Source organism: Macaca mulatta, chromosome 2, assembly GCF_049350105.2.
Source record: "Macaca mulatta isolate MMU2019108-1 chromosome 2, T2T-MMU8v2.0, whole genome shotgun sequence".
Taxonomy (NCBI): Eukaryota; Metazoa; Chordata; class Mammalia; order Primates; family Cercopithecidae; genus Macaca; species Macaca mulatta.
The window spans coordinates 155,696,754-155,712,481 of NC_133407.1; the positions used below are offsets into that span (position 1 = coordinate 155,696,754).

The following is a 15,728-nucleotide window of genomic DNA, read 5'->3' on the forward strand; positions in this document are numbered from 1 at the left end:
TAACAACTAGGAAAGAGATGCCATTTCACTTCTCTTATCATAAATGATACTTTGGTCCAAAAGTAACAGATAGCCCTGACTAGAACCATGTGGAGATAGAGCTATCACAAAACATGAAGTTCTGAGGTGGGATAGACACACAGCAACCTTCAGGTGCAGGCTCTGCTTCTGGGCAGCTCTCCTGCCTCCCAGCCTCTGCAAACCTCCAGGCTGGGAGTAAGGTGGCCGTTGAGCCCCCGAGTCCAGGTGTCATATCCTTCCTCCCTTCAACGTCCAGTGAAGGAGAAAAGCTGTCTTTTCCTGTTGAGTTCCAAAAAGCAGAAAAGCTTTTCCCCAAAACCCTAGGAGACGCCCCTTCACATATCATTGGCCAGAGGTAACAAGCCGCTGCCAGGGGAAGAGTGTTCCACTGCCAGAACAGATCCTTCGATAGTGTGATGTTCAGGAGTCAACCACAAGCAGCACTGTATCTTGGATTTGAAGGAGAAAATGGGAAGCCAGAGTTGTGAGGATTACGCCAGAGAAGGTGCCACCTGAGCGTGTAGCCCACACACAACAGGGCAGAGCCAGTTCTGGAGCCAGCCAGCACTCCTGATGACATCCAGACGTCTCCAGCCCTGAGCCTGTTTCCTATCCTGCTTAAGGCAATTGAAGTTGGGTTTCTGTCCTTTGAAACCAGAGTACTGCCTGATACACAGAGAGCAGTGGGAGATTTTATGAGGCTTTAAGACAAGAAACTGAGGCTGGAGAGGTGATAATGAAGAGCTATGCTCTGTTTTCCATGCCATGCACTTTTTAGTTTATCCTGGAGATAATGAGGACCCAAAGACAGATGAGCAGGACAGCAATGAGGCTTTTCTGTCAGCAGGGCTGGGCTGGACTCAAGAGGAAGACCTGGGAGGCAAGGGGAGGAGCAGCATGCCATAGGAGCGGCCCTGCAGGGCCTGAGAGGTTGAACTTGAGCAGTGGCCACGGGGCTGCAGAGGAAGGGCCTGATCTGCAAGGTCCCTCCTTAGGGTGACGACCAAGGGTGGGCTGGTCTGCTCAAAGGGCCTAGCATGGCTTCCTCTGGCTTTCCCAAAACCCTCCTGGTTTCCTTCTCTGCCTTCTCTCCTTCCCAGGGAGCTCCGACCCTGTGCATCTGGTGTACAGGCACATGTGGGCACAGAGAGCAGAATCCCGTAAGCTTCCAATGCCAAAAGCCAGACAACCATGAAACACCAAATGCACAGAAACTGCCTTTTTTTATGTATCTTCTGGAACAGAAAATACTTCAGGATAAAGGTCACTCAACATTTTCCAGATAAAAGCACAAGGCAGCAGAGGGAGCTCAGCCTTGAGAGCCGATGTTCACAGGTGTTGGAAAACCAGCTCTGCAGCCTCGGGCACCTGATTCACAGTGACTGCTCCCAGAATGAGGCAGCACAGGGACACAGGGAGCATCTCCACTGCTGCTTACTGATGGAGCATCAGGACACAGCCTAGAAGACAGGGGCACAGCCCCAGAAGGGAGTGGCGGGCTGCCCAGCTCTGGGTTTCTGCAACTGGGCCCAGGGTGGCAGTGACTCTAAACACAGCCCTCTCAGGTCACTCATTACCTAGTTCCAATCAAAATCATACTGAAAAACAACTTGTTTACTTGTTTTATTGGCTTTTTCCTACTATTTCTTTCACCAAATATTTTCTGGGGCCTACCTGGGCTGAGCCCAGGATGGATGCCGAGAATATAAAGATGGAGAAGACTCAGCCTCTGCCCGCAGGGAGACCAGGGTCCACAGGAGATGCAGGCACAAAGACAAATACAGCAGCAGGCAGCACAGAGGATGGGGCGCACCTCTACCCAAAGGATGTGAGCCCTGAGCTGTGCTGGAAAGTGAGCATACTGCAGGTAGGGGACAGCCCGGAAGGGCTCCAGGGAGAGAAGCAATGCAGCATTCCTCTGGGAAGGGGAATGCCAGGGTTGCTGGAGGTGGGGGAAGGGTAGATTTGGAAGAGTCAAGACTGCAGGCTTGTTTGAGCAAGAAAATGGATTCTTTCCAGATGTCATAATCTTATCTCACCCTTGTGATTAGCTTCAAAGACCAGAGGCAAAGTTTGTAAAAGTAAAAACACCTACCAGTATTTAAGATTTTCTTCTCCCTTTCTGGGGGTTTTCAATGAAGAAGAAAATAAATCTGAATATAGACTTGATTTGGGAGGAATATGCTATCAAATTCTGAACTCTTCCCTAAAAGCTTTATCAACTAAATAGGTATCCAAATATATCTAATAATGTTTGCCATCATTATCAGAACATTGATTGGATTCACAGTGGACCAGAGTGGGGTCCGCAAAGCATATTTGCATTTCAGTAACTCACTTAGTAGCCCTGAACAGGACCTTACACCCAGGAAGGTGCCCTGCCACTTACTACTTGTGGAACCCACAACAAAACTTCTACATGAGAATAATATCAAATGGCAACAATAAACATGACAAGAGTATCAGCTAATGCTTGTGTGTCTCCTAGATGCCAGGAAACTTACATACATTATCCCTAGTCCACACCACACCACCCTGACCCATCTTCCAGAGGTCCTGGACAGAGCCAAGCACACAGGGGTCATCCCAAGTTTGAGCTGAACCAGTGAAACATGAAGAGGTTGAGTGACTTGCCTGTGGCCACAGAGCGAAACATGAAGAGGCTGAGTGACTTGCCTGTGGCCACAGAGCTGGTACATGCCTGCCTTGAGTCCCTCTGCACTCCCAGCCCCTGCTCTCTTTCTCCACGCTCTGTGGCTTCAACAGTTTCTGATGTTACAGCCCCGATAGCCAATCACCACCAGAAACATCACTAGCCTGAACCCCCAATATCAAATCTTATTAGAGGAATTTCTCAGGCTGAAGATCAAGAGAGCCAAAATGCCTGAGCAGAAAGCTGGTGACTCTTAGGATGAGTGGCCTTTAAACTGTTCTAGGGACTAAATGGAATTTTTTTCTCCTTCACTCCCTGTTCCCCAACATTTTCTTGCTCAGCTAATTGGCCCCAGCTGGGAACAGACCTGGTCAACAGAAATGGGGGCCAGGGTATGGCAGGCTCCGCAGGCCAGCCCAGGCCGGGAGGGGAATGTGACTGTTTATTTGGAATGGCTGTGCCCTGCCTCCAAGGGAGTTCAAGCGGTCAGATGTGTCCAAGTCTATTAGTGAAATCTGACAGGGATGTCACTGTGTTTGGAAAGAGGGCCATGGCCCCCCATGTCCTGGTGCCCAATAGGCACTGGCCACCAATCATGGTTGGTAGAGGGCAGGGGTGAGAAAAGGTCAGGAGTTCTGAACCTCAGGCTCTGCTGTAATGGGCTCTCATACATGTCGCAGCCCAGGCAAGGCCTCAGCAAAGCACAGCAGCATGGCCACAGAACTGCCATGGGGCCTGCAGGCCCTGCTCTGGAGTAGAGGCACCACTATCAGCCCAGGCATCTCCTCTGGGGCTCCCGTGGCAGTAGGGCACACGGCCAGGGCTGGGTCTTCAGAGCTGGATGAATGACTTCAAGTCCTAGCTCTGCTGTCCAGTTAAGTTCCCTGGGTCTAGGTTCTCTCACTTGTGGGATGGGCATGCCAGGAAATAAAGGAATGGGCAGTGCTGGCCATCAGTATGCAACGGTTCTGACATGTCACCCCCAGAAGCCCAAGATGGTGAGCAGGGGCAGCATTTCCCTGCGGGGAAGCCAAAGCTCAGAGCTAAGGGACCTGACAGGATCAGAAAGGACTAAAGCCTTTTTCTGATTTCAGTCCTTTCCATGCAAAATTCATAAGTTTCCTAGGGCTGCCATAACAAATTACCACAAATTTGATATCTTAAAACAACAAAATATTTCTTCTCTCACAGTTCTGGAGCCAGAAGTCCAAATCAACGTGCCAGCAGGACTGGTTCCCATGGAGGCACTGAGGCAGACTCATCTCTATGCCTCTCTCCTGGCTTCTGGGGGCTTCCGGCAACCATGGGCACCCCTTGGCTTGGAACAACACAGCTCCAATCTCTGCCTTGGTTTTTATATGGACTTCTCTCTGTGACTCTCCATGTCTTCTCCTTGTCTGTCTCTTATAAGGACGCTGGTCATTGGACTTAGGGCCCACCCTAATCCAGGGTGATTTCTTCTTAAGATCCTTACCTTAATTACATCTGCAAGACCCTTATTCCAAAATGGTCATATTCTGAGGTTCTGGGTAGACATATTTTAGGGGATCACAATTTAACCCACTATAGTCTACCCTCTGGTACCCAAAATTTACATCCATCCCACATGCAAAATACATTCACCTCTTCAAACATCCCCCAAACTCTCAGTCCATTAAATTATTAACTCTAAGTCCAAAATCTCATCTAAATTATCATCAGCTCAAATAGTTCCTAATCTCATCATGTAAGTCATCTAATCAGGTAGGGGTGAGACCCTAGATATGGTCTATCCTGGGGCAAAATGCCTCTCCATCTGTGGACCTAGAAAACAATTTACCTACTTCTAACATTCCAAAAGGGAGATGATGGAAAAAATACAAGGGTCATTGGTCCCAAGCAAGTTTAAAACACAGCAGGGCAAATTCCATGAGGTTTCAATATCTGAGACTGACCTCTGTGGCTACTCCCCTAGCCTCTGCTTCTGTGTCCACAGCCCTGCTCTCAGAGTCATTCTTCCTTTTTTAGTTTTTGAAGGATAACATGTGTTTGTAGCTGAGTTGTTCTATCAGTCTGTTTCATGCCTGTAGAATCCCAGAAGTCTGACAGCTTTTTATTCATTTGTCAAGTCTCTCTCCCTTTCGGTTCAGTGTTTTTGCTGGTATAACATTCTCAAAATCCTTGAGGGTCTCTTATATACATCAAAGGGTCCATGCCATTAGCCAAGATGGCTCTCCACATATCCTTGCTATAGAAGTCCGTCTCTATTCCTGGCTGCTGCTAAGTTGCTTGGATCTGTGAGTCACACACCTCCTCTCTTCAACAGAAGGTTGTCCAGGCTCACCTTTGGCCTTCTCTCCAACGTATGCTTTCTCAGCAGTGAATTTCCTAATCTAAACATCCTTTGCAATCTAGAGGGACTGAGAACCTCCCAAATCATCAAGCGCTGGTTCCTGTTTGCTAACAGTTCCTTCCTCAATTCATTCCTTTTCCCTCGTGTTTTACTATAAGCATCAGTGGAGAAACAAGGCAGTATCTTTCACACTTTGCTTAGAAATTTCCTTAACAAATGTCTCAGTACATTCTTACAAGTTTTGCTTTTCCTGACTAGTAAATTAGATCATCAGGCAGTAGATACCAAAAGTGTTAAAAAGTAGGCTGGGGAAAAACAGGTGCACAAAAGTAAAAGGAGAATTAAATTTGTTATCTGTCAAGCACCTGCCATGTGCCCAAGTACTAGAGATCAGTAACTGGCATCCTGATAGGCAAGTTCCACCTTTATAAGGACAAAGAGGGTGGCCAAAAAGCCCAGAACAGAACCCCACTCGAACATCCCTGCCTCCTTACCACTGCTGACTTCTCTGCCTCAGCCCTTCTCCATGCCCTCGGCCCTAACATTGCAGCCACTGACTCTTATCAAAAACTGTTTTCTCCCTCTAGAACCTCAGGTACCCCCAATTCAGTCTATCCCGCCCCCCAGAGAGCCCTCTTTTGACATCTCTTTCATACTCCCAGCTCCTCTCCCAAGCTGCAAGCATGTCTTCTCCCAGAGTGGAAGGGATGCCAGGTCAGGGTGGCCCCCAGAGGTCTGACTTAGGAAGCAAAGAGACTGGAAAGAAATTTAGTACTGATTCATTTTCTGTTCTAGCAAAGAATCTGCAAACAGTCACCAAAGTAATCGTAATTTTGTTAATACAAACTGAGTCTACTTTTACACTTTTGTGCTTTATTTTTTAAGATTTGCACTTTTAGTCCCTGGCTTAAAGTAGATTTCATTCAAGTGGTCTTTTTCTGGGACCGATGGTCTTCAGAGGAGGATATGACAGCAGGTAGAGGAGGGGACTGTGAGTCACAGTGTCCAGGGGACATCCTAACACCCAGGGCTGGCCAAGTTCCAGGGCTCCTTGGATATGGTGGGGTCCTGCCATCCAACTCCTCCCACTAGATCCAAGGAGCTCTGAAAGCTGGCCAGAGCCGAGTCATTTCTTTTGTTTGGTCCTTTTTGGTCAGGAGACTCTTCCCTAATACCCCTGGCCCCTGTAGGAGGAAGTAATAGCCACACTGCTGTAAAATGAGCTGGGGGGTTGAAACCTCAGGTTGCCTTCACTTGGGAGAACCCTGTTCATGCCTACCCTCCATGAAATGCCCCTTCCCTATATCCGACCATGCTGCTCTAGACCAGGGATGGCACACACAAGGCATGGGTGCCAGCAGGGCCCCTCTCCACTTCCCTCACTCAGGCCAGGTGCTGCTATTACGGCCCTCTCACCCGGAGGGCAACGTGGTTCATTTTATGTGTCAACTTAGCTGGGCCACGGTGCTCCAACGTTATTCTGGGTGTTTCTGTGAAGGTGTTTTCAGATGAGATTAATATTTAAATTGGTAGATGTTGAGTAAAGCAGATGACCCCTATAATGTAGGTGGGCTTCATCCAATCAGTTGAAGGCCTTAAGAGCAAAAGGATTAACCTCCTCAGAGAAGAGGGGATTCTGCCAGCAAATGACCTTCAAGCTGCAGCTCTTCCCTAGGCCTCAATCCTGCCAGCCTACCCTGTAGATTTTGGACTTGCCAGGATTTATAATAGTATAAGCAAATTCCTTAAAAAAAAAAATTATCTATCTATTATCTATCTATTTATCTATCTGCATTTATCTATTTATCTATCTAGGTGCATTAGTTGGTGTTCTCCAGCAAAACAAAACTAACAGGAGATACAGATATCTAAATATTTACATCTATGTATCTCTATCTATGTATCTATAGATACCTAGATATCTGTATCTCCCATTGGCTCTGTTTCTCTGGAGAACCCTAACCAACACACCTAGTGAGCCAGACAACCTTAAAATGCCTCAACATAGCCTCCAGGTAGCCACTCCCAATTAACATGCAAATTGAAATCATGCAAATCCAAGCCTCTCTAGCAGCTAGCTGAGTCCACAGGGCTGAGACCCTCCACTTCCCTGTACTCTAGGCTCCTTCAAGGATTAGAGAACTGCCCTGGACCCCAGCATTCCCGGCAAGATCTCACACGAATTCTAATAGCCTGTGTTCCCCACCTTTATTCTTGTTGAAGGGGAGGGCAGTCAATGAGGCTGTAAGTTTCTCTTGTCGCATAAAGTAAAACTATTAAAAATGCCTTCTGAATAAGGGGAATATCAAGGCACTAGACATCTTTTAAATCAGAACCAGGCCATCGTAGTAGAAAGGAGGGGTGATGGGGAGGCACCAGCCATTCATCCTTCTCACAGGTCTTCAGAAGGATAATGCGGCATCTGCCGACGGCCACCAGGAGTGCAAAACCAACCTGGGTTTCTTCCAGATTCTATGACTGAGCACCACAAGATTCACATCGTGTTTAATTTGAAATTACTGTGGTTAAGAATAAGTACCCAGAAATAACTCCACATATATTTGTCACCCTGACGTACAGCCAGTGTCCAGAAAGGGAAGTTTCCCCTCCAGCAGCCCCACTTGTTAACCATGTGATCTCAAGCCCACCTCACCTTCTGGAGCCTCAGTTTCTTTATCTACACAGAACACCTACTTGGGAACACCTCCTTGTGGCACAACATAGGCCTCCAATAAACAGGTGCTATGAGAATTAGGGAGAGCAGCAGTCCTAGAATCCGAGGTGAGAGACTTGGAGCCGGGCGGGGCCAGGCAGCCACAGGGTGAGAGCGCAGGAGGGGAGGTGGGGCAGAGCGGGCAGTGGGAGTCACAGGGCAGGCACAGCAGGCTCAGCAGCTGAACAAAGGGACAGTCCCCCTCCCTTGCTGCCAGGGAGGAGGCCAGAAGGGAGGACAAGGTAAGACTGACCTTGAGGGCAGGGATCTCCACACTGTCACCGAGGCTGATGGAGCCTGAGAGGATGGTCCCTGTCATCACAGTGCCTTGGCCTTTGATGGAGAAACAGTGGTCCACAGACATGAGGAACGGTCCCGAGGGGTCTCTCGTTGGGATAGAAATCTGGGACGTCAGGAGCTAGAAAAGAGAAACTGGTGCCACAGTCTGTGGGGAGAGGAGCCAGATGGGGCAGGGGAGAGGAAGGCAGAGGATGTGGCTGACCAGCAGTTCATCAAGGCTGCCAAGGTGGACTCAGCTCAGAGGTCCATGCCTCAGCAAGGTGGCCAGAAGATCAAAACCACCAACTCTCTGACTGCATTCCAAGCCTCTGCCATGCTCTCAGCTCTTTCCACTCAGTCTGAAGGAAAGGGCACCTGCAGAACCCTCTTCTGTCTTCTCCCGTGGAACTGCTACAATGGTCTGTCCTGCCAGGCCCTCCACACTGCAGCAGAGTAGCCACTAAAGGACACCCTGTCCCATTGCTCCCTGGCCTCATGCATTTCCCCAGCCTCCTGATGCCTTCAGAATTTAAAACTCCTCATCATCTAGTCCCTAGGTACCTTTTAGGCCTCATCTTCCACCACTCCCCGACGTATGCCAGAAGCCAGCCACCAGCAGGCCTAGAGTTTTACCAGCTGGCTCAGCCTCACCTGTACTGCAGCAATACCTCCTCTGGACAGGCTTCTCTCTATGGCCACATTTCCCCTACCCCCATCACCACAGCTAACACTCTCCTGTGATCTTCTCTTTATTGTCTCCCCCATAGGGCTATGAGGGCCAGGTATCTCCAGTAGCTGGCATCGTGCCTGCGAGAATGACAAGTGAAAGAAGAAACAAGGGGATGTGGGGAGAGGGAGGAGGAAAGGGTGGTTCCCAGCGGCCTTCCTTCTCTGCAGATTCCACATGCCTCAGCCTCACCGGCCGATTTTCCTCATGCCACCTGTGTGCCAGGAGATGCTGTCAGGGCTCATCACCAATAAACAAATGAAAACAAAGACTAGGATTACTTGTGTTTGCTACTTTTTCACTTTGTAAGGGAACAGGCTGTCAAAAAAGTATTCAGTGGTGAATGTTCCAAAGTCTTAGTCTTGAGATAGCAATTCTTTTGGAAAAAGACTAGAGATTCAAACAAAACAGGCTTGGTCTGAGATTTATATAGAGGCTTCTTAAAGGAGTATACAAACATCTTTCATAGCAGCATTTTTGAGGATTTTGCTTTAACAAAAACAACTGTCCCAGGCTCCCAGACAAATGGTTTCAGAAGCCTGATGAAAAAGTAACAAAAGCCTCACCCAGAAAACATTTGTTTGGCTAAGCTGACAAGATCAGCATGTGTGAGTCACAGAAATGGTGGCAGTGCATGTACGTGGTCACACCTCATCTTGGCTCTGCAGAGCCAGATGCAGGTGGGCCGTGAAGCTGACTGCAACAATCAACCCGGGTCTGAATCCCAGCTCCACCGTGTAACTTGCTGTGAGATATGGGTCAAGTTATTTAACCTCTTTGAATCTCAGACTCTTCGTTGGTATATGGGGATAAATAATTTCAGCCTCCCTGAGTTTTTGTGAATGTCAATGATCCTGTACGTAAAGAACTTAGTACAGTGCCTGGCCTGTAAACATCAACATCACTGTAATAGGAAGCACTGACATGGCACTGTTCCAAGCACGTCATACACATTAACTCATTTAACCCTCACAACAACTCCATGAGGTATGTGCTATTATCTTCCAAGTGAAGGAACTGAGGCAAGAAAGAGTAGATCATTTGCCTGAGGTCAGAAAGAGTGGTGGTGGAGCTAGCACCTGAACCACAGTCCAGCCCCAGAGCCATGCACGTTGCTACTCCACCCCTCTGAACGGCCTGAGCACTCTGTGGAGGAACTCTGTGGCCCCATTCTCACTGCTACCTTCCTTAGTACCAGCACCACCAGCAGCCACACACACCCTTCCTGATGGATGACTGGGCTCCCTCCCTGACTACCAGCACAAGTTAGGAAGAACAACCTGGGCCTCAGCCCCACAGCTTCTGAAGATAAGCCTCCCATCTTTGGTGGAGGTGCCCAGGATGGAAGCTGCACTGTCCCTGCTGCTGGGCTCACGTCCTTCACCCCTGCCTTGCTGGCACCCAGCCCAGGTGGTGTACTGGAGGAGTTGATACAGTCTGAAGGACTGGAATGGATGTCATGGTCCCAGGGTTCCAGACAGGTAGGAGCTGCTTTGTCTGAGTGGAGGTATAACAAGAGAAAGGAAAAAGCGAGGCACAGCAAGGTGTGACGAGCTCTGCAGAGTCTCTGGCTGGAGCGTGAGTCATGGGCTTCAGGGAACCTTAGGAGCCCTAGTTTGGGTTTACCTTTTTGAGGGAAGTGGGGGAGTTGTACTAAGGTGTGAGCAGTTAGATTAATGGAACCAACTGAGTCCTCTTGCTAGGGCTGCCTCTCTTTCTCTCCCAGGGGAGAGAGGGACATAAAGCGGTCTGCCTGAGCAGCGCTGGGGCTAAAGGGCAACCTGGATTCAAGCTGACAGTACCTCAATGAGCTCTGGAATGCCCTGTGGAGCTTCAGTTTCAGGGGCCTCTGGTCCCCCTGGCTTGGCCGCCACGGGTATAATCGGTGCACCTCGGAACCTGAAATGGAAAATAAGTCCCATCACAGTTACAGAGATCAGCAACATGGACACAAAGCACATCCATGAAGCACCTGGCACAGTACCAAGTGCGATGAGCGTCCTCTTCTCTCCCCCCATCAACCGAGCCTAGAAGACAGCACCACTGTACTCACATGTGGCAGATGATGCAATGGAGGCCCCAAATTTCCCCCTTTGGGTGAAATGTCCCTGCAATGGACATCAGAATTTTAAAGGGCTCTCTTAGATATTAAGCTCCACTTTCAGAGCTCTCCCTAAGGAGGCAGCAGTGATCCTGGTTCCTAGGCTTCTGAATAAAAGACCTCCTTGAAGAGGACCAATAAATACATCTCAGCCTTCTGAAGAGATGCAAGAAATAATAGTGACCAAAAAGTCCTTGCAGATGTACCTGGAAGCACATCTCTATAATCTCAGTTTCTAAGGAGGAGCAATCCTGCCTAAACTCTACTGGGAAAGCCCCTGTATCTTTAAGAAGACATACTTAATCTGTGTGGACATTTATCTTTCCCATTTAAAAAAAGGAACACTGTTACGGAAAAAAAAAAAAAAAAAGAGGGAAAGAGAAAATAAATAACCCATAATTCCATCATTGTGGTGTATTTTCTTCCAACCATGGTTTTCCCATGCTTTGCCAATGGATTATTTTTTTCAGATTTTGGTTATAGTATGCATACAATTTCATATCCTGCTAATTTATTTATCATTATATCACAAATAACTTTCTGTTGAATAAGAGCAACAACAATAACAACTTACATGGCTGAGCCAACCTTATAATGTGAGGTTTAAACGAAAGCATCTACAACACATGATGGAGTTGTCACCATCTTATAGATGAGAAAATGAGGCTTAGGGAGGCTAACTGATTTGCTTCAAGTTGTTGGCTATGAACCTTAGAGCCAAATTTGAACCCAGCCCATCTGAGTCTGAAGCCAGGGCTCTCAGTCTCTTTGTAACACTTCTCCCTGCCTGGGCCTGTTCTTTCATTGTTGACACCTGGACAATGGTATGACCCAGAATTTACATGCTTGTACATGCTTTCCTCCATTACTTATTTGTGATATTTCAAATTTTTCACTACTATAAATTACACTGTGATAAACATGTCAGTGGGCATGAATGACTTTTTTTTTTTGCCTTGGCTTTGGGGTAAATTCATGGGGTACACATCTAAGAGTGAATACACACTAAAAGATCAGCAAAATGATAAAGCAAGGACATCTGAAAAGCCCTCTTCCATGGAAGCAAAGAACACTGGCAAAAAAGACCAGAATCAACTTGTTCAGAACTCTGGAATTAACCAAAGGCTTGAGCAAACTGTGGAGTGTTTACTCAAGAAGAGTCTCAGTAAAACCAAGTGAGTTTTTGATGTTTTAACTTTCCCTCTTCTTATGCTAACTCTGCAGCAGTCCTGAAAACCAATCGGTAGCCTGCCAGGCACTGAAAGGGGCAGAATGGGTTTGAGTTCCTTCAAAGCCCTTCTCCCAGAGAACGATCATGATTTTCCAGTCTGGTGGTTCCCTGGAAGGCCCTACTCACAATGCTATATTTATTTGATCTGCCTTGGAGCTTGCTCAGTGCAAATAGCCTTTACCCTGTGGGAGTTTGTTGAAAATAATCAGAGGCAATTGTTTAACACCACAGCTGCCTGAGGGAAGCTGTGATGTTTAATAACCAAAAACTTCTCAAATTTCATGGAAAATATGAATCTACACTTTCAAGAATCTCAATAAACTCTAAGTAGGGTAAACTCAAAGGCACCCACACCTGGCACATTACAATCTAACTGTTGAAGGCCAAAGACAAAGAGAATCTTGAAGCTATCAAGAAAGAAGCGACTTAACTCATGTACAAGGAATCCATAATAAGATTAGCAGCTGGTTTCTCTGGAAAAACCATGGAGGCCAAAAGGTATCAGGATAATATATTCAAAGAAGTGAAAGTTAAAAAAAAACAAAAACAAAAAACTACCAACCAAGAATTTTATATGCAGTAAAAAAATGCTACAAAAATGAAGGGAAACATGGGATCACCATATGATTCAGCTATTCCACTCCTAGATACATATCCAAAAAGAACAGAAAACAAATAAAGAAATACATATCCATACATGTCCAGAGTAGCACTATTCACAATAGCCAAAAAGTAGAAACATCTCAAATGTCTATCAACAGATGAATGGATACACAAACTATGGTGTGTATATATACACAAACTATGGTATATATATATATGCAACAGAATATTATTCAGACATTAAAAGACATGAAGCATCAATACATACTTCAGTGTGGTGAACCACAAAAACACTGTGCTAGGTGAAAGAAGTCAGACAAAAAAGGTTGCATATTGTACAATTCCATTTATATGAAATACCAGAATAGGTTTAAGTCCATAAAACAGAATGTCGGTTAGTAGTTCCCAGGCTGGTGGGGCATAGAGAATGAGGAGCAAAGGGCTTAATGAATACGGTTTCCTGTTGGGGTAATGAAAATGTTCTGGAATTAGACACTGGTGATGATGTACAATTATTTCCACACTGAAAGTATGAATTTCATGGTATGTGAATTCTATCTCAATTACAAAGAAAATAGATGGAAAGGTATGCTACTTTTTCCACTATGACAATGAACATCTAAGATGCCTATTTCACTGTACGCATAACAAAACAGTCTTTTAAAAATTATTTTTAATATATACTTCATTTTAATTTGTATTTCCTTATAAGTAATCCATACAATGTTGAACCACTTTCAACTGTTTGTACACCCAATGTATTTTCAGGAGACATTTCTGTAGCACTTCTAGTTCTGGAGTTTGTTTCCTCCAGGAAGAGCCACCCTTACCTTCCCGATACTGAGGGCTGCTCTAAGTGCTTCTCTGTATATACTCTAGCATGCAACACAGTGAGAGTGACAGAAAGAGACAGGACCCTTTACTGAGCACCAACGGTACAAGCAATTGTGCTAGAAGCTTTCCAATCCCCATCTCCTCATCACAATCCTGTAAGGTGGGTATTATTCTTCTTCCCCCTATTTCGTAGAAGAGGGTCCTAAAAGTTTGGCCAGCTTTGGTAGCTTGTTCCAGGCCACAGGCTAATGAGTGGTGGGGCTGTGATTTAAAGCCAACTCTGAGTTTACTTTCCACCTGAGACTACCATGAGAACAATCCTCCATCAGCCTAGGCTGGAGGCAGGGGCATGTGTCTCTTCTCAAATCCATATGAGAATTTGGAAAGTAGCTGATCTTCAAGGATCAGGGAACATATATTTAATTCCTGTAGCCAGATTAACAAAACCCTTGCCCTTAATTACATACATTAAATATATGTAATTTTAGTTCTCAAACCAGTGAAAAAATGATGATAGCTATAATTATAGTATCCAATATTATGATAGTTTGCTATCACTTTCAAATTGCAGACATAAATTTATTGAATCCTTAACAACCCTCTGAGGTAGGAAGAACTGCTGTCATCATTCCCACATTCAGAGTCATACATTCATTCTCCAAATAATGGTGAAGCACCCACCATGCACACAGCACCTGGCTAGATGCTTTCACATGACTCCATTTAATCCTCACAGCAATGATGTCAGGTATAACATTATCATTTTAGAGATGAGGAAACTGAGGCACAGAGGGTCAAATGATTGCTAAAGGGTCACTGGTGAAGCAAATGGCAGAAGCAAGGAGGAATCCAGAGCTCAGCACTTTGGACCCAAAAGCCCTATTCCAGAGCCCTGTCCTTCCCACAGTGCTGGGATCCCCAGAACGACCTCCAGCATCTCCTCCCCAGGGATACTGACCTGGAAGATGGCATCAATGGTCTTTCAAAACACGAGACCAGAAGACTGAGCCCAGTGCCAGCCTGGGCACAAAGAGGGGATGACAAAACGTCAAGGTCGCTCTGCTCCCTCCCCTCCTCCTCCTCTCTCAGGGCTGACCTGCACATAGACCAATTGTCCCACATCCTCTTCACAAGCTTTGTCAAATTTGTGTGCCACCTGAGCTATTCTTTACTCATTTATTTTCCTTAAAAGAATTAACGTTCTTACTTAAATATATTTATCTTAAAATGCAATTTCATGTCGCTATCTAAATGGAAAACCACCACATGCCACAAATAAAAGGTAGAGTAGAAGCCCTCCCACCACTGGCCCCTTTAAGGACATCCATGAGGCAATGCTCTGCACTCCCTCTGCAAAACCTGCTCCTGGCTCCTGGCACGCCAAACCCCCATGCTGGGGAGACAGCATGATGTGCACAGGTCACGCTCAAGAGGTGAGTACTTCCTGCACTTCTGCCTCCTGACCTTTATGCTGAAACTGGTTATGCTGTAAAGTTGGTAATGCCCATTATAAGTTTCACTGAAACAACATAATTTAATTTAGTATCATGAAACAACAGTGTGAAAATAGCTGTTTCTGTGAAAACTAAATTGAATGCTCTGGAAAGGTGTGATAAAGACAAATCTCCTTAAAATCTAGTGTTAAATTAGGTGTGGATAAGAAAACCAGAGAAGACTTGCAGGGAGGTTGTGTGAAAACAGAAAAATTCTGTACTCAGACTTTGTAAATCTTGCTTCACTGAAATTGTGGGCAGTGCACTGCATTCGGGAGTGATTTATAGATGAAAGGTGACTTGGAGCTCTAGTTAGTGGGCTCATCCTGGAAGAAAAGACGGGCTGGGCAGTACATATCCCAGCAAGTGACAGGTGGAACAAAGCTGTGGAGCCCCTCTGGAGAGCATCTGAGCAAAGAGAAGGAAACTGCTGCTCAAACACTCACAACAGAATTAAAGTCAGTCACTGAGGCTTTCTCTGGGAAATCTTACTAGAGAGCACCTCCACAACACTGAGAAAACCGCACAAACCTAGAAGATGTGACCAAGAGAAACAATCACATGCAAAGAAAAGTATGCCACACTTGGATAGAAAAAGCCAGAATGATCACAGTTGCTGCCCACAGTGATGCGACTGGAGACTGCACGCTACAACTTTTCCTTATTGCCAAATCAGCAAACTCTAAAGCTTTCAAAAACATAAATTCTGGGCCAGGTATGGTGGCTCACACCTGTAATACC

At 46.2% G+C, this 15,728-nt stretch overlaps 1 protein-coding gene across 13 annotated transcripts in view; it reads right to left on the reverse strand.

Moving 5' to 3' along the window:
- Window positions 1-15,728, reverse strand: part of EEFSEC (eukaryotic elongation factor, selenocysteine-tRNA specific) — a 253,633-nt gene that overhangs the window by 137,428 nt on the left and 100,477 nt on the right. For 8 of the 13 annotated variants that reach the window (XR_013414307.1, XR_013414308.1, XR_013414309.1 and 5 more), the window contains exons 3-4: window positions 10,528-10,624; window positions 7,973-8,137 (exon numbers count right to left, since the gene is read on the reverse strand). Coding sequence is in view for 10 of the 13 variants with exons in the window: in XM_015130097.3 (XP_014985583.3) it covers window positions 7,973-8,137; window positions 10,528-10,624 (262 nt within the window). In the remaining 3 variants the exon portion in view is untranslated. Of the gene's footprint in view, window positions 1-7,659; window positions 7,663-7,972; window positions 8,138-10,527; window positions 10,625-15,728 lie in introns of all 13 variants that reach the window. The other 5 variants (XM_077993686.1, XM_077993684.1, XM_015130096.3 and 2 more) reach the window with 2 other exon arrangements.